At 40.1% G+C, this 19,262-nt stretch overlaps 1 protein-coding gene across 2 annotated transcripts in view; it reads right to left on the reverse strand.

Moving 5' to 3' along the window:
* nell2a (neural EGFL like 2a) overlaps positions 1-19,262 on the reverse strand; it is an 86,620-nt gene that overhangs the window by 18,130 nt on the left and 49,228 nt on the right. For both annotated transcript variants that reach the window (XM_075470268.1, XM_075470267.1), the window contains exons 14-15: positions 10,908-11,030; positions 8,864-8,959 (exon numbers count right to left, since the gene is read on the reverse strand). In XM_075470268.1, coding sequence (XP_075326383.1) covers positions 8,864-8,959; positions 10,908-11,030 — 219 coding nt within the window. The remainder of the gene's footprint in view (positions 1-8,863; positions 8,960-10,907; positions 11,031-19,262) is intronic.

The following is a 19,262-nucleotide window of genomic DNA, read 5'->3' on the forward strand; positions in this document are numbered from 1 at the left end:
ATGATTGGATTCTGATGCCGTCTGTCAAACTGCAATCTGCTCCTCCCTCCCCCTCCTCCCCCCTGTGCGCTACCCTGCTCCGTGAACAAATTACGTGTCCAGAAGCTTGGCAGGAAGCTAAACTAGAGCCAGCTTGGCTAGCACCTAGCATTATTAAACATATAGTTATCATATACTAAATACTAAATACTAAATACGGCAACGATCGATGCTTGCTGTCAGAACAGCGCTCGTGCACCTTCGTGCTCGTGCCCGTGCATGTACTCTAGAGGCGTGCCTTCGGGGGAAAAGTGAAGAAAAGGGTTGGGACTTTTTACCTGTGTATTTTCAAAATGCAGCTTTGTTGGACTCAAAATCCAGGATCTCCTACCCTACCTTTAAATCGTGATTTAGTAACTTAAAACATGTCTTGGTTTCTGCTTCAATCAACTATTTTCTTGTTGAATAAAGAGCATTTTCAGCTACAGGAGGAAGTTGTATTCAGTAAAGAAAAGCTCCAATTAACCCACAAAACATTACCTTTCCAGTTCTAATTAACAGGCAGGCTGAGTTAGAAACTGGTTGGTGAACACAATGGAGCAATTAGCAATAAAGGAGCTGGACATTTTCTTAAGAAGTTAACAGGGACCAAAACAGAGCTAAGAAGAGGTTGGATGTGAGATTAACCCTGAATGTATAATTCACAGAGAAAATCTGTATGTAGCAACGGATAAAAGCCCGTACTTTAATTTAGCAGCTCTTTGAAGCAATGTAGCTGTCCTGCTCGCAGTGCAGTTTACTGCACTGCAGTAGCTACAGTACCAACCTATCCCAGGGAGACGTGTCATTTAGGCAGAAGCAGCAGGTTGTGCTCAGCTGAACGACAGCTCCGGCCATTAGCAGGGTCTAATTAAGACACGCTAATTACGAGTGATGGAGTGAATGCTTTGTAGAGCCATTTCTAAATAAATAATGAATATGTAATCATTGTACTTAAACAAGCCGCTTGAGCTTAAACAGTCACAAACCCCCAGGCCTTGTGGCTAAATCATGGAGCAAAGGAGGGAGAGCTGCAGTGATGGATTATGGGAGCTGTCAAGGGGCAAAAAAAATTAATATGGTTTTAAATATTCACTACCTGTGCCTTAGTGCTGGGTGGAAGGTGCCATGGGGAGATTTCAGCTACGATGAAACTGTGATGTTCTGTTGTGTCGACCATTGAGTGTATACACACACACACACACACACACACACACACACACACACACACACACACACACACACACACACACACACACACACACACACACACACACACACCCTAAACACACAAACTGTGGACCCTGCTGTAGAATAATGCAACATCCAGAACTTTATTCACTGTCTTTTGCTGTGAACTTGCTATTTGCCTGAATCTGGTCATACATCATGGTTTATTCTGTTTGTTTACTGCTGTTCCTGCTGTTATGCTGAATCTTAAACTCTTCCACCACGTTTATGTCTGCCTAGTAGTCCATGGTGTTGTCTGAAACTCCAAACTTCCTGGAGTCTGAAATAAATGTAAATGTGGCCTAAGGGAACAAATCGTTTGTCTGGTCCACTTTTGCTCTCTGTCCCAGTCAATAAGCAAGCATGACCTCACTGTATTGACTAAACGTAGGGGTGTCAAACTCAAATACACAACGGGCCAAAATTAAAAACTTTGACAAAGTCGCCTTGATATATTGATATTTATTGAAAAAATGTCTACAATTGAGGAAGTTTTTCCTTCTGTTCAGATATAACGATGAACCTTTTCATATGGAAACAAACTTAAGTTTTGCTTAAACACTGAATCTGCAACAAACCAAGCTTAATATTATAAACACATGTGAAATAAAAGACACATCTGTGGCATTCATTTCCTGAATAAAATTTTGGGAGGGATGACCCGATGCGACTGGTAGCATGAGGTCGCTAATGAATGTCAACAGAGGAGGGGGCGCTTGTGGGTCCTGATTGACGGGTCAACGCACCAGCAGAGAATTCTGGGATTTGTTGTATTAGCGGTGCATGTGCTGTACACCGGCGGGCCAGCTCTAGTAGACATTTGGTATTATCTTGCGGTCCAAATATATTTACACTGCAGGCCAGATTTGGCCTGAGTTTGACAACTATGACTTAAAGATTTCCTCATAAAGCCATTGGTCATCTCCTTGTCTCCTCTCATCTTTCTCCCCTTGATTTCTTCTTTTCGGCTTCCATTTTTACTCTCCATTATAAATCACCTCCTTTTTGCTGCCTTTTGTTCATCTTTCTTCTCTCCCCTCATGTTCTCTCATCTGCTATTGGTCGATAATTAAATATTTCACCCTTTTCTCCAATTCAACACTCCACACTTGTTCTCCTCAAAGTAATTTCCTTTTTTTTTCATCACTTCTCTGCCTTCTTCTTCCCCTACACAGACCAGAGATCTTGCATTTTGAAAACGATGAAAGAGATTTAATTATGAAAACCAGCTACATGGGAATATGGGAGGAAGTAGATGCCACAGTTCTCTTTATAGGAGTATCGCTTTGTAAAAAACGTCTGCTCGTAAACGCTCACGACTTGAGAGACTTCTTTGAGAGTTTTTCCAATAAAACATCAATTTATAGTGAAGGTATAATGCACTCCAGCTCCTTGATGACGCTCTTGAACATAACTCTCCAGGAGTGTGTAGGAGTCACAAATCTAAATTGCATCATTAACACTGAACATAAAAAACTTTTATCTCTTTCTCCTTGTCCTTAAGGAATATTGTTGACTCTAAACTGCACTCCGTGTGAAGCAGTGCTGCTGATTAAAATTGCCCATGAGATTTTGAGACTGCAGATGAGATGAAAGATGAAAGGGAGAGGTGTCCATCCACAGCATCTAAGTAAACATCTCCCTTCAGGAGCCCACTCTGTCCTTTGAGAAACTTGCAAGAAGCCAACCAAGGATGGCAGAGCAGGCCATTAATTTCAGAACAGACAGAATAGTGACAGAATTTTTTTTTTAACTCATGGCCGGGCATCCTAATAGGCTTAGCAGGGGCTGAAAGGAGAAGATAATGAGGTGAAAATAAAAGAAATACAACAGCCACCTCCCCATTCATCTCATAGGACTAGTTCAGCAATTCAGTCAATAAACACACATCTAAGACCTGAACAAGCAGAGGCTGTTCACAGATGTTAAGTCCAATTATTTCATGCAGAGATTTTCTGCTGGTAAACAATCTTTACAGGTCTCGGCCCTGATTTCCTAAAAAGGATCTTAAAGCACAGATGCCTTTTAAAGCCCTTGTTGTGAATTTTAATATGAGCTCCTCATGCTCTCTCATATTGAGAAGGCTTTACACTTTACAAGAAAGCAAACATGAGTCATTTTAAGTACTTACAGTTTTGTCTATTTCATCTATTCATTTACTCTGTGCTTTTCTAAAGACAACCAAGAAATATCAAAGATTGTAGATTTACAGCACATCACATGGCCATGAAATTTGCATCAGAGGTCAGCCAGAGATTCATTCTCAAAGGCTGTTTAAATTATGATAGATTAGAGAAGGAGAAACCTGACAAAAGGAGTAATCTGTCAATGTTTCACATTCCCTCTTACTTTGCTGGAAATGAACAATCATCTTAGTTTCACTTTCTGAACATTTTGGGAAGTGTTGATACACCCTGAAGTACTAAAAATGGCCATACTAGGGAGTGTCAGCAGAGCAGACCCGCCAGCAACTTAAAACATAACTAAGAAGGTGAAAAGCAAACATCTCCTCAGGTGAGTCTGACAGCATTTCTTTTTTCCAAAGGAAAATTCTGAGAAGGATTAAAAAGACAAATAAAAGGCTTTAAATTTAGAATGTAGAAGCAAGTAAATTAAGGAGCAACGTAATGGTTTCTATGTAACAGCGGAAGAAAGGATGTGTGCTGTACAGGAGCATCTTTATATGTGAGCAGTCATGGTCCTGTCATTGCTCTGTTGACAAATGCATCATTTGCCTATTTATTCTTTTATATTAAGAACAAATTTATGTTGACGCAAACAGCACGTGTGTTTCATTGAGAAATAGCCTATGAGAAATGGGGTCCCTTCACACTAAATTCTGTTACATTATGTAGTTATGCGTTGTCTTGTCCTAATGATAATTGGAATGAATCAGGGATGCTCACACTTGCAATACATCTTTATTTGCCAGAGTAAAAATCAAATAAAAATCATACAGCCTAACGTGTGTCTTCAAAAACATATTAATATCATCAAGCAGAAATTTTGTTTGCTCGATCATTTTCTTTTCAATTTCAGTTGAATTTTTATACTTTTAGTGCTTTTATTCACCCAATGGTTCTAAACTTAGATTCATTGAAGTACACAAGGTTGTACAAAACCTGTTCAGTAATAATGCTGCTCTCTGGAAGCTCTGATAGAGGACGATATAATGGTGTTTGTTTAGAAGGTCTGATGGTTGAAGTTGTGTATGTGTTGCTGTAGAAAAAAAAAAAAGGTTCACAGAAAAGCTTTTAGAAATCAACAAATCTACGATTGATTTGGAAACAAGGCCGAAGAAGTGTTCTTTGATTTGGGTAGCAAGCAACCTCAGTCCTGCAAGATTTATTCCTTGCAGAGAAAATGAAAATAGAGTCAAACAGTACAGCAGCTGCAATGTATATATTTGTATTTTAAAAAGATGCATAAATTGATTGCATTGAAAAATTCAGTGATGGCTAAGTGAGAAAAATACAAAAAACAAACAATACACTTTATAATAAAAGCCTTGTTCTAACTTGTATCAAAGCGCAAACAAAACAGTCTGTGAAAAAACCTCAGACAGTTGCCAATCTTTCTCCAAGCCGTGAATGAAAACAGACCAGTATTTTTTTTTAATGTACCTAATATGTCAACATTTCTCAGTAACGCCATATAAGGGAAAATGGTACCCTGGGGCTCCCGTGGTGAATATATGGCATGTTGAGGGCAAACATTACAGGGCTGGCTCTGCGTACATTTATATCCATGACTGAAGTGTATATGAGTCCGGGCGCAGCTGTATCCTGCATAATTCATGACGTGTCAGAATTCTCCACTCACTGCTGTCTGTCTGTCAGCCCTGCATGTCCCCTGTCCCACTCTATCTATCCCCACTGAATGGTAATGACAAGACAGGAGGCACAAAGAGTATTACAAGATGACCATATAGCAAGCAAAGACACAGAACCAAACAACACAATCAACTAGTACACAAAGTACACTTAGAGTGCCTTACCACACAGTAATGTACAAAAATCTGAACAAGAGGTGGCAAACTGTTTGCATCTTCTCATGAATAGGCGCTCATAGGTGGTGCGTGCGTTTCTGCTCGGCTTTGAAGAGCTCTTGTTCGGTGCCTCATGACAGGCCGTCAGTCTGGCGCTGCAGCAGCAGAAGTGGTGGAGTCCCTGGGGAGGACTCTAAAAGCTCACAGGGTTCTGTGAGTGGGGATCCCAAACTTAGTGAAAGCTTTTTCATGTTCATCCACCCAGCTCTACTTCTCCACCTCTGGCAGCCCCATCTCCACTAGCCTCATTCTGCATCCAAATGCAGCGAACAACTCACTAACCCCTATCCTCTAACCACCCATCTCTCCACTCGCATTTTCCATTCCAGGGCTGCATCTGTCAGTTTTTCCCAACATCTCTGTATCCTCCTTTCCACTTCACCTCCTCTCACCCCGTCCAAGCCGCTATCTCCCTGTCCTCTCCTTCCTTGAATTTCGCATCTGTCATTCTCCCCGTACATCTCCATCTCATCTCTCAAGCTGCTGTCGTCTCTTACTCTCATCCTCCCCCACCTGACTCAGAAAACTAGAGCATCATATCCAACAGTACATTAACCCCCATACATTTTGTGAGCTTCTGCAGTAGAACCATCCCTCACTGGGAGATCCTGTCATGCTGAGGAGACAGTGAAAATGACCCCTCCTTTTAGAATAAATGACTGATGGAGTCTCTAAGCAGTGCCACGGGCCTTAGCCTTGTAGCATAAGGTCCTGATGTTGCTCCTGGACTTCAAAAGCACAAGGAAACAATGTCAGGATAGCAGTTGTCATGTGGCTGAGTCAGACGGGAGAAACTGTGAGAGACAGTAGAGGGACGCTCATACACACAGCACCAGCAATATCAGCAGCTGTCACATCATGCACAAGAAGTGTGCAAAATGTCTGGTGTGACTTTCTGAGACTCAAATTCTACTAAGCCACAATAATGAGTAGAGCGTCGACCAGAACAAATACACAACAAATAGAAGACCTTGAACGTTTGTTTCACCCAAATCACAATATAACCTTTTTTCTCACTTACTTTAAAGAATCTTGACGAGGGATTTTTTTCTGTATACAATCTTATATTTTACTGCGACTTCACCACAAAACAAAGAAACAAAAACAAAAGTTGAAAATCTTAAAATGTCCGCATCTTCAATGTAAACGTTTGACATCAGATCAGACCATTCTGGACAGAGCATCACAGATTTGACTAAACACATATACTGTATAATGTCATTAGAGTCACAGAAGCTGTCAAAAGGTGAACCCCTCGTAATTCAACATGAATGGAAAAGTACATCTAAACACGCAGGTAAAGTGAAGCTGAAAAGAAAGCAATGCCATGTTTGCTTGCAGCCCCCAAATACTTCCTCTCTACTCTGGACATTCTGAAAATGACTTCTGAACAAGTTCAGCTGATGCTCATTTCAGATGGATGCACCTGTTCCTCTTATTTAATTAATGTAAGCGGTGGGCTCTGGCTTGCTAGTATACATGACATATCTGGGACAATGAAAGATTGACTATGAGCAGGGCTGTGGAGAACTGTGCATTTTTCTGCCAGCCTGCAAAGCATTTGCACAAGAGGGAGAGTACATTACGCACAAAATACCTGCTGCACATTTACACAATTATCAGCATTGTGATAATCACTTTTTAATAATCTGTGCACCAAAACCCCTTGTTCTAAAATTTAGAGAATTAAGTGCTTGATTAGATTGGCTAAACTAAATCTCTGGGAAAACAACATTGTTGGGCGTTAAATGCACAACTTGTATAACCTCGTCTCATGCAGTCACTCAGCTCGGTTACATGGTTGAGTCGAGCCGCTGTTACAGCTTGACTTAAAGCAATGCAATTGTCCCGCTGTCCTTGCCCCACGGGACGGGAAGCGAGTCATTGACTGAAGCATGTCCGACAGTGCAGCGTTAGTCTGGAAATGCTTTGGGCGACCAGGAGCTGACATGTTATTTCAATGGGCTAATTTTCAATCACAATTTCTTCTTTTGTACAGAGCACATAGGCGAGTCTAGTTATACACATACAATGTCATGTAAACATCCTCCCAATGCCATGTGGTGACAGACACATTGTGCTCCTGATGAATGCATAATGAGTAATTTTGGTGTCAAGAAAGGTAAAATCTCGACATATTTACTGGCAACTGGGCTGGTGCATGTGTTGGTGTACGTGTCCCCCCACCTTGAGAGCAGTCTCTGAGAAAGATTTAGTGTCAAAACATTTTTAAAGATCAACAACCAGTGTTATGACTCCATCACTCGGCAACAACATTGGATTTGTAGATCTGACCCTGCAATCACAGTCCAGCACAAAAATAACTTACTTACAACCTAATGACATTTTCTTTGGTTTAATTATTCTCATTCACTATTGCTAATGGAAAATGGTTGCTCAACAGGGCTTGTGGGGTATTTTGATGTAAAGTGAATTACTGCTTTTTAAATAAAGCTGAACAGAATGAAAATGTCAACAAAACCAAAAGCCATTTTAAATGACCTAACATCTTGAAACATTTTTCCAGTGACTAGTTTTGCCATTGTTTTCTGAAGTGCAGAGTAGTTACAAAATACAAGAATAATCAGCACTGAAGGAGACAAAGAAAGAAATACAGGGATCTTAAAGACTGCATCAGGTAATGAAATGTGTGATTGTCTGGAATGCGCCATTACTAAATGAGCTTCTCAGCCCATTCTGTGCCCCAAAATGGGGAGGAGGACAAGTATTGTGCCAAGAGACAGCTCCCTGATACACACACACACACACACACACACTCAGCATCTAAAAGCAGCGCTACAAGGAAATTAATTTACTTTGAGATGGGCTGTAAAAAGGATGCCTCATAAAGAAACGGTCCTCAATCAATACCTGTGCCAATGAGAAAGCACAGATGCTTACTTTGCTGCATTCCGACACAAGCACAGAATGAGAGAACTATCTTGACTTTCTATTAGGCTAGCCTCTTTTCTCTCAAAGGACACTCCATTAAAGTTTGAAACTGGTTAGGTGCTTATTGCACGACCATGAGGTTTAAGGTCTGCCTTGATTACGAAACACTGCATGGAGTGACCCATCGAGTCACATCCAAAGCCCTGACTCTTATCACAACATTGGGATTTGGTATATTTCCATGCACGAGAGGCAGTTGTGATATGGCTAATGCACTGGCTGATTTAATATTCAGGTAAGTTATCATGGCCTATCAGATATCCAACATCAGGAGTTACAATGTAGATATTGAGGACCATGCTACACTGATTAATACTGAAGAGGTGCAAGCTCTTCATTCTCCATGAAGCGCACACAGTGAACACACATATGATACGGGCACAAACACATATTCAAACCTAAGGGTGAATTTATTTTAGTCGTTCCAGCTCAGAAAACCACTCAAGCTTATACCAATCAGCTGTTTGGTCAGAAGTCTGGATACAGACAGCTCTTAAAAGTAAGACTACTGTCTTTTTACACAAGACTCAAGATATGCTAAGAAACTTACAACAACAACTCTGATCACCAAAACGTATTCTACATCATGCATGCAATTCTAGAATGAAACCTTACCTGTTTCACATCTTTTCCCAGTAAACCCTTGCTGGCACACACAGTTGTTAGGTGAAACACAGGTTCCCCCATTCTGGCACAGTCCGTCACACATTGCTGGAGATGCACCAGAGGAGAACAGCCATTACTCTCTGAGATTAATGAGCATTAACTATGTAATTACACTAGCAGCAGCACAAGTATTTGCATGCAGAATAAGAGCTAATTTGGTGATGTGATTCATTACAGGCTTGCACAATATTATTTCCCGTGATTAATGCTCCTCACCAAGGTTAACTCCAAAGTGTTCATTATCCATGGGCACACTGTCAGTTAATGTGTCACCAAAACACAGAGAAGTCATTGAATTGACAGAATGAAATGGAAATAAATGTAATGTGTGCAGGAATCATACCAGGCTTCCACAGAACAGAAGAAGTACTAAAAATAGAGTAAGTCCTATTCAGTAAAAGAAAGAACAAACAGTGTTTCAAATGATGAGAATGGAGAGGGCATTGTGCTTCCATTCTATCTACGGACAAACTGAAGACAAGATGTTCAACAAAACTAACCTATAAAAGCTTGAGGTGATTTGAGTTCACTGATTTTATTTTATTTTTTTGCCACAGTCCAAAAGCGCTGAATGCCACATTTGCCATAATACGACCAGGAACAATCTGATCCTCCTTTTATTATATCCTCCTCACTCTGAAGGTAAAATGACCATGATGATATCACAGTGACAACACCACAGTCATTCATTAGCTGATGAGTTGATCAGCTAATTGATCAGCAAAGTCTAACTTGTCTCATTTAGGATTTAATCACTTCCTTTGTCCAAATATTTCATGCTTGTACCTGCTGATTTATTTATTTTTACAAATTTAACTCTTTGTTTTATTTGTTTTCAAAGAATGTCTACTGCCCACCGTGACTAGTGTAACGACCTTAATTAATGAGTGAAATCAGTGCAGTTCCACCTTAAATTGATTTCTAATCAAAGAATTGACTAACCAGCTGAGGTCGAATCAATTTTCTAGTAAGGGCATAGAGTACAAATGGGACGGCAAACAGAAGGAGCCACTCATTAAATCTGGGTCACAGAAGGCTTTTCAGTGGATATACAACCAAAATAACAGACTTAAGAATATGCTGCTAGAATGGCTCAATATAAACATGATTATCCTCCGATCCCTTTTTTTTTTGTGGTTGAGCTATCTTTTCATTTTCAAAGCAGGTTACAGTGTGATTCGATTCGTTATGTAGAGCACAAATTTTCTCCCAATGAAAAAAAGGCAATAGGACTAGATAGAATAAGAACCACACATATTAATGAAAAGGAACTATCAATTGGTAAAGCCACATGCAAAGCAGAATTTCACTAAAAGTCAGAGATGGGCAAACATTGCAGCGTTCACCCAGAGACGCACTTTGTCAACAGGCAAGGCAGGCAACTGCTTGGAGCCCCGAGCCACTAGGGGGTCCCCAAGAGCTGAGGTGCATTCAATCAAAGATTGTCTAGTTACTTTATAAACTGTCTCAAACAGTAGCGAACATTCGTGGTGAACATGTTTTCTTTGAAGAGTTAAATTTAAATGATTTAGTCAAAGATTGTCTAGTTAACATGCCATTCTATAATTCCATAATTGCATTGTTGACTTCGTCAAACTCACGTCAAGTTCCACTGTAGGCTATGTTCGTGGAGAACTAGCCATACTTATGAAATCGATATCATGAACAGCTTTACTTGTCACAAAGAATCTTTAAATGAACACAATTATTATTGGATGGCCAGCTACACCCGGTAGATAAATAGCAACAGGCGAATATCAAGTGCCAACGTAGACAACGTAGTCTTTTTTAGTTATTTATTTATTCTTTACATGTATATTTTAAAAATAACAATGTTTTTCATGTTTGGAACATGATTGGAATAAAAAGAGGTTTTATTTCATACATTTTTCGTTGGTGTCAGATGTTTTGGTGACGAACACTAGTAGGTAGGGCCCCCTAGGATTTTTTTGCTTGGGGCCCCCACAGACTCTAGAATCGCCACTGCGTTCACCTTTGCAAACTGTCCCGTTGCCTGTGTAGCCCGGCTTACAGGAGCAGCTGTGGCCTCCAACCATGTTGAAACACAGGGCGTTCTCGTCGCAGTTGTGAAGTCCGCTGAGGCACTCATCGTGCTCTGTAAAATAGGAGAAACACGACAGACAGCAATCTCAGCAGGTTCTTCAGTGTTACATGAAGATGCATTATATTTCAGTGTCTGATAAAAGTGGTAGAAAAGGGAGCGGCATCAGTTCAGGCATTAAACTCACATCTGCAAACAACTACAGCTTTCAAGAAAATAACCCTTGATTGAATCCATGTAAGCGTGAGAGATGAACACCGCCAGTTGGTAATTTATTTGACTATCCATTAAGACAGTTAGACAGCTGTAATTCTAAGATATGAGTCAAGGATGAGTCATTTCTCCGCCTGCCATCTTGATCCTTTTTGAAAATAGTCTTGGATGTTGTCATTTGTTTCTCATGTGTGGCACATCGTGAGGGACGAGAAAGTCTCAGTGGCTGTTTAGGTTTCATAATAATTGTAACTTAATGTCCATATTGCTATACTCTGATGTCTTCTTGTGTCTTTTAATATCATAATTTCCTTTTTTTCCTCCCTTTCTTTGCAGCTTTCATAAAAGCAAAAAAAAAGGCCCCTTTAAAGCAGAACTTACTGGCTCCCATCAATGTAGAGCTATTTATACAGTGTGCTGCAAGTGACAGACAAGCTTGATTAATGGCTACAGACAATAACAAGTTACTGTATCCAAATGGCAAACAAATCTTTCTCCCTCTACATGGAGAACCTGACGATAGAATATGAAGATTGGAGAGAAATAATTGAATGAAAGCCTGGGGAAAAAAGCCCAAAATAAAACTGAAACTGTCCAACTGTTCAAGATGAAGCGATTCAGTGCCTACTTAAATGAAAAACGACCATTTTAATGTCAATGCCCTCTCATTATAGAGGGAGGACTTATTGTTGATGTATTATTTTTGTAAAAAACTGTTTTTGCTATTTGAATTGTCCAGCGCTGTGCTCTCAAACACTTCAGCAGAATTTCCAGTGTGGGCTAGAGTGTATTACCTCCTTTACATATTGATTACCCTCTCAGTCTTATCCTCTGAGACCCCTCTTTTTGGTTACATTCCGAAATGTCTTTTATCTTCAGCTTTAAAACACATATTCCACCTGCCACGACATGTTGTATGAAAATCTCATTTAATGCTGGCCCAAAACACAGTGAGAGAACTTTGTCCCTCAGAGAGCAGCATAAAAAAAGAATGCCGTTACTTTGTATTCTAGAGAGTCACATAAATAATGCTTACTGATATGTACTTGGTTATCATGCAGTGCCTGGGCAGAAGTGTTGAAAACTTTCTGACTTATTTAAAGTTTCTGAAACCTTCTTTTTCTTATTGAACATTTCTGCATCTTTTCAAACTCCAAAACAACGCAGAACTTCGTTACAACGCTGACCACGAAAGGCCCACTTTATGGTAACAGCTCTCTTATTTCAGCTACTTTAGTTGGAAAACATTTCGTCTGAGAGACTGCTTTTTTAAGCTCATATCATGCGTTCATATACTGCAGACAGAATGTTCAGATGCTGCTAAAAGGACAAAGAAAACTTATAAAACTTTTGGAAACATGTTAAGACTCTTGGAAAACACAAAATTCACAAGTTTAGGTGTTAATATGGACTGTAACTTTGGACTGTTTCCAGTTATTCTTGTTATTCTTTGGGTGCATGGAGCTCAGCAGGGAACAGAAATAAGTATTCTCTCTGCTTTGCTCTCTTCCACATTTTGTTCAGACATCAAGCAGATCTCTGTAGCATTTTCAGCCACAGATATATTGTGTTTTTGTTTGTAGCAGCACCTACTTGCATGTATTTTCTTTTCTTTTGATGCCATCACTTGGGGCTTTTTAAATGCATACAATTGTGAAAGACAGGGAGATCTGAGGAGTGAGAGATGGCACCCGAAGAGTGAGAGGATCAAAAATATGAATGCTTGTTGCAGGAGACCTGAGCCGCATCATCCATTTCCCTGCCATCATCCAATCCATTATATCTCCTGAACAGACCGTGGGCTCATCCAAATTGAAAGTGACATTGTGATGAGCTCCTCCATCGAGGATGTGATGTATGTGTTCAAGTGTGAGATGGATTGAAGGGACACAAGGACGGCCCACTGCTCTGCTCTTGCACACACACACACACATATATATACATGTGTACATACCTGCTGTGGGGTAGAGGTAAAGTCTACTTGTGGGTATATAAATACAGTAAAAATAGCACAGGAGGGAGGAAAGCAAAACAAGTGTTCTTTTATTTTTTTTTCCTGCCAAGGTCACATCTGTCAGAGCAGGAAACAGTCTGAACAGTGAGGTCAGCGGAGCCAGAGAGGCTCTGAGTGTGCATGTGCATGCGAAGTGTGTGTTATCATTATAACCCTTAAGAAAAGGAGGTAATTCAGGAATTTAGGCTTATTAAACTTCTCTGCACTCGGTGTAGGCAACTTAGTTTAATCACAGAATTAAATCCTTACAACGCGTGCATGTGTGTTAGCATGACAGAGATATCACCTCAACAACTGCTGCTGCTCAGGCTGTAGGCAGATAAACAATCAATTATGTACAGCCTGTCATCGGGGATCTCTCACTATAGCTACATATTTCTCCCAGTGCTCGTCTCCTCCCATCACCTTCTGCCAAAGCATCCCCAGCTTCAGCAATGTCTGACCTCAGGCTGCTTCCCTCAAAACAATGTTATCTCAAATTTCATTTTACAATTACGGGCCTGGAAGAAGGATGATCTTATGATGTTTATGTAAAAAAAAAAAAAAAAAAAAAAAAACCTTGGCTGCTTGTTAAATTCATCAACTGGGATAACCAAGCCAGCCAAACTAATTCCAAAGCCCGTGTGAATGGTTTCCTTTTTCCAGTATGCCCTGTACTGAAGTCACACTTCTTCAAGGCTAAACATACTATGAAAGGGATAATTACTGGGTATTTTGTACCTACAAACAAAGGAAAATAGCAGCCTCTAAGCTGATACTTTGTTAGCCAAACAAGTGAGTTTTCTTGGGAAATGCTATGCATTGTTTGCCTTCAAAGACAGGAGCACTGGCATAATTTCTCTGGCTAAAACAACAACGATTATAATAAAATAATTAAAAACTGGGGAATAAAAAGTTAAATAAAAGGTTAGTGAGACTTCATTATGAAACTTAAAGGTTCCCCGAGGGGCTTCAGACTACAAGTTGTACTGCAGAGCATCAATTTTTCAAATAGGTCCCTAATTTATTTGAGTCCTGAAACTGGCAGGCAGCAAAATCAGTGGTTTTGTACTACTCAATCAAAGACTGTGATGGCATCGTACTGAGGAATACAACAATGTGCTAACAAAAGGTTAGAGAACAAGCTAGGCAGCGCTGCTGAAATGGATGCTAACAATGTAAGATTTGAAATAGATTCAAAAGCTGGAAGACAGACAGACAATGGGGCTCACTCAGAATTATATATTTTTTTTTTTCAGTAAAGTTCTAACTAAAAGTTTGCATCAGATTTATTACATGTTCTTCAGATGAATTCGGGATCTCATATTCTCATGAAATGCCAGTTGTTCCTAAGTCGCATAAGTAAATACCCAGCCAATCCAGGGTATGAGACTGGAGGGCTATGTACACACGGATAACACACAAAGGAATTAAAGAGAAATGTTATTGAGGAAGTGAAGAAAAATGACAATTTCAAAGAATATAGAATTTGCAACCACAACACTGAGAGAGTTGAGGAAAAGAAAATGATACAAGTTAAAAAAGACAATAAATATAATAATTATAGTAAATACATGCATAGAAACCTGCTAAAAGTGGTGAACCCTTTTTCTTGAGATTAATAGGAATATACAAATAACTAAGATGTAAAGTAAAATGAATTCTAAATGAATTTCTAAAAAACTATGAGTCTGGAACAGCAGCCCACAGTTATTCTGAGATAAGCACCAATTAGCCATGCTTCTCCAGCTGCTCTTTTCCAAAGTGCAGAACCATTCTGTAAGATGTAGGTGCTTTGTGAACTTCCTGGGAAGTAGAGGACCAAATTTAGATGCTGGCTGTGGGAGGTGCAGATGAGTTGTACATTTTTAGAGCAGCACTGATGACAGTTGAGATATGGAGATGGATCTGGAAATGGTGCCTTAACGTGCATGTGGGTGCAGTCCATTGCAGCATGTTCCACCAATTTTTGAATGGGACACTTAACAATGAATTAATGTGAGTGCTGTTAATTCATTTAACAAGAATAACGCAAATGAAACAAGTGTTTTTGCGGATGAAATTCAAACAAACATACCAGCCCTCTGTGCTCCTGAATGCGCGTGGAATAAACACCAGAAAAGAAAACACTGGCGGAGGTCAGAATCTACAGAAGAGGGTTTTAGGAACAATTCTCTTCATGAGGATGGTTGACGAATGACTCCCTGTGTGTTTTGTTGTGAAATTGAATGACAAAAACAAATCTCCACGGGGCTCTCTAAAATAAAGTTATAGCACTGTTCCCATCGGCATGAATGAAACACATTTATGTCTAATTAACTGTGTGATTTTGTTGTTCAACAAGAACATAAATGTCACAAAAAAGAGCAAAGTCTCTGCCAAAAAATTCCTCAGCTGGAAGAGCCTTTGAGGCATCTGACTGAAAGTCATCTTTTCTGATCTCTGTTGTTGACGACCCCCCTCTGCTCCAACTCTGGCCTGTGTCCATCCCTCCATCAGTTCCTCAGCCTGAGGAGCTCAGGTCTGGTTATCACAGGATAAGAACAAGGATACACATACTGCATACACACCTTGGGAAGAAGTGAACACATGCACTGTAGTGTAGACCTAGTGCACACACACCTCAGGACAGCCTTCTTTAATAACATTCAAACGGAGAGCACAGCCAATCCGCTACCTTTCAGGGATTAGCTGCTAATCTCACAGAGCGAGGTGCACCTCGGGCACTTTGGTAAAAAGACGAAGAGTGAAGGAGGAAGAAAGAGGAGGAATGTTGACCTTCAAGATCAATAACAAAGTTCAAGTCAAAGAACAGGGCAAAAGAAAGTTGGGGATGTCACTTTTACAAAAGCCTTCACCAGATACAGAGCCCGGGCTGTGTCAGGACATGTGGTCGCACATATTTCATTTAAACAAGTGCAGGAACTCCACATGTTCCAGTCTACCACCAGCTGGGACCTTAGGCTGCTAACCCCTTCCCTACAGGTGGTCTTGATGTAAAATACAGACTTATGTCTGAGCTCCCCGACCCCCTGAATGGCTGAGGCGAATTAAAACCAGCACTCCATGCTGTTTCTCCCTGCCTTAAATCTGGAGATCAGCCCTTTAATACTATTTTGCACATAAACACTGAGCCATGAAATGAGCTGGGGTCAACCTAATCCTCTTTAGTTGGCAGACTGGTCCTAATGCAATGCGGTAATGCATGTTGAAATATGGCTTTCAATACCGTGACCATTGTTTCTGCTGAATTTGCAGTTTGTTCATTTGGCGAAAGTCACTGCAGATGATAAAGGTGTTCGTATATCATGTGAATGTACAATATCAATAGGTAGGGAAAGGTGTGGTTTAATGTTACCGCCGTCTATAGCTGTTATATTTCATCTGTGAGCAAATTAGAGGAATCAGCATTCCTGTTGGACTCGTGCAGATATTCAATTGCTACAGCATCTTCCTATTTCTACTGTCAGTTACCACAAGGACTATGGAGATGACAAATGACCCAACAAAAAGATATATTTCAGGAGAAGAAGCCTGGTGTGATTTCATCAGCAGACTTTTTCATTTTAATTTTGCTATCCTTCATCTCTCTAATATTTTCTAAGAGGTGAGATGACGCTGTGAATGTGATTCAGGGTGTGTTCAATAACTGGCACTTAGATGGTGGATGTGTGGAAGATCAAAGCCCAATAACTCAGCATGGAGATCACAACAATAGTTTGACTGGAGCAAGGAAAAGTCATTACATCAAGCCTCCACAAAAGCCTCAATTTAATCACAAAAATTGACTTTTATAAAGAGTCATGCAGCTGTGTATTTCAGGACAGTGACATGGAGGCATTTTAATGGGAAACTACACAAAAAGATAGCGGAACAATTTAACCCCTCTGGGTTTCAGGGAATTAATATTTTATTGTGAATCTGGGAAGTAAGAATACAGAGGGAGGAACACAAATGAGTAAAACAGTGAGAGGAAGATCCGTGAAACTAAGGTGTGTGAAATCATTTAACTCCCAGCAGCATTCTAAAGATAACATGGGAAAGGACGGAATAAGCAACGGGCTTAAATTTTCCTTTAAATAAAGAACAAAAACATGGGAAAGTAAAAGAACATGCATCTATTGCTGCTATAAAAAGCTACTAAGCTCTAAGTAGCTCTAAGTTTCGACTCTACATTGCTTTCATATGTCTGATATTAAACTTTACTCTATCATTTCCCTGATTTCTATTGAGAAGCGGAAGGAGAAGCAGAAGGAGAAGCTCCTCAGGGAGGCAGATGGAGCAGGAAATAGGAGTTTTCAAGGGGTGTTTGTCATGTTGCTGAGTTTTACGATTTTAATTCAAACTCCAATAGCACGGCAGGGAGACTGCAGGCCTAAATCCTCTGGTGTTGAGCACAGCCGGCAGCCAGCTCCTTTACTATGCTGCTGCTGAGTTAGTTTGCATTGGTGCAAATTGTTTTTTTAATTACAGGCACAGAGGAAGCGCAGCATGTCGCCCTCTCCTCTGAGATGACTCACACAGGGAGTTTCGTAGCATCGCATTTCACAAGCTGCAAACAATTGCTGAGGAACGAGGCAGATCTGCTCATCACAGATGTATGACAGTCCTCTTTCTCGAGGAAGGAGAGAGACATTATGACAAAAACCATCAACGATTCAAAATTTTCAAGTTTTTTTTGTATTATATAATAAGAAATAGTTGATACACACAGGATTTTATTATTGTCTGTTGTCTTTTTGTTTCTTTGTGTGTTTGATTTGATTTTTTGCATCATCTTTTACCCCTGACACTGAAATATGTTTCAGACATTGCACAATTCCATCACTAGCTGACAGCAGATTTTACAGAGATGCTTCCACAGGCTTAGTGTTGGTTCTCACTGAATTCCTGTGCAAACATTTTGTTTGCTTTACCCAGCTTTACACGGTTGGATCTGGCTGGGAAAACATGATAATAAACATAAATCAAGTGTATCAGTTGATATCAATATACCGCATTCAGATATTAATCTGATGCTCTGTTGACCTTGAACAATTCCTTACATTGCGACAGAGTAAACCACAACTCTTACACAAACCGAGGACTTGAGCTCTGGGAAGATTTGTTTCCCTCATGCTAGAAAATCTGAAGTATCAGATTCAGGGGCTGAGGAATGACCATGACTTTGGTTTACGATATGTATATTTGGAGATCTTCCACAACTCAGCCTGGGGTTGAGGAAGCTGAAAATTAACTGGAATATTCATGCTTCCTTTCTACAACTCTCATCCTTATTTCTTGTCATCTTTAATGAGGGCATAAATATCCATATATATGCTAATTTTGTGGTGGATTTAGCTAACTCAGCAGACCTTTGTTGCGCATATTACAGGAAGATGGCTGTAGCTTTAAGACTGCTTGGGCTTTGTGTTTCTTTTCATTCCTAAACTGACATCACTCATATTATTGTCCTCTAAAAGTTGAATATCGCTTCCACGTTTTGTTGTAGCCAAATGCAAACATGACTGTGTTTCTCCAAAGCATCACTTCCAAACGCACTGTGATGTTGCATTGTTCTTTTTATCCTGTGTGTAACATGCCCACTGGTAGAAGCTTCTATGACCAGCCAATGTAACAACCCCAATCATTTGAAACACAGCCAGAGAACAAAGACTGTGAATCATCCATACAATCTTTTCAGATTGATTTGGTTTGCTTTTGAAATTGACTTTGGTTTCAACTTTGATCAGGAACAAATGGGTCTGCCGCCTCCACTCACAGTCTTGCTGTTTCTCAGGTTCTCAGTGACTCCTTCCCTTCTTATCACACATACGCACAGAGTACTTTCGCACACCATATGAAGACTGTGCACACACACACACACACACACACACACACACACAAACAAAGCAAAGTCCAGATACATGCTGTCAATTTCAAAGAGGCCTTGAGTAAATCTTTTTTTTTTTCTCACCAACTATGGAAACATATTTTTTAAAATCTGGGGTTGTGAATAAGGTAAACCATAACGATTGATCTGTTATCAAACTGTTGTTAATGCGCTGCAGTTCTAAGTTGGACATTCTCAGTCATGGAGT

The sequence above is a fragment of the Odontesthes bonariensis genome, chromosome 7 (assembly GCF_027942865.1).
Source record: "Odontesthes bonariensis isolate fOdoBon6 chromosome 7, fOdoBon6.hap1, whole genome shotgun sequence".
Taxonomy (NCBI): domain Eukaryota; kingdom Metazoa; phylum Chordata; class Actinopteri; order Atheriniformes; family Atherinopsidae; genus Odontesthes; species Odontesthes bonariensis.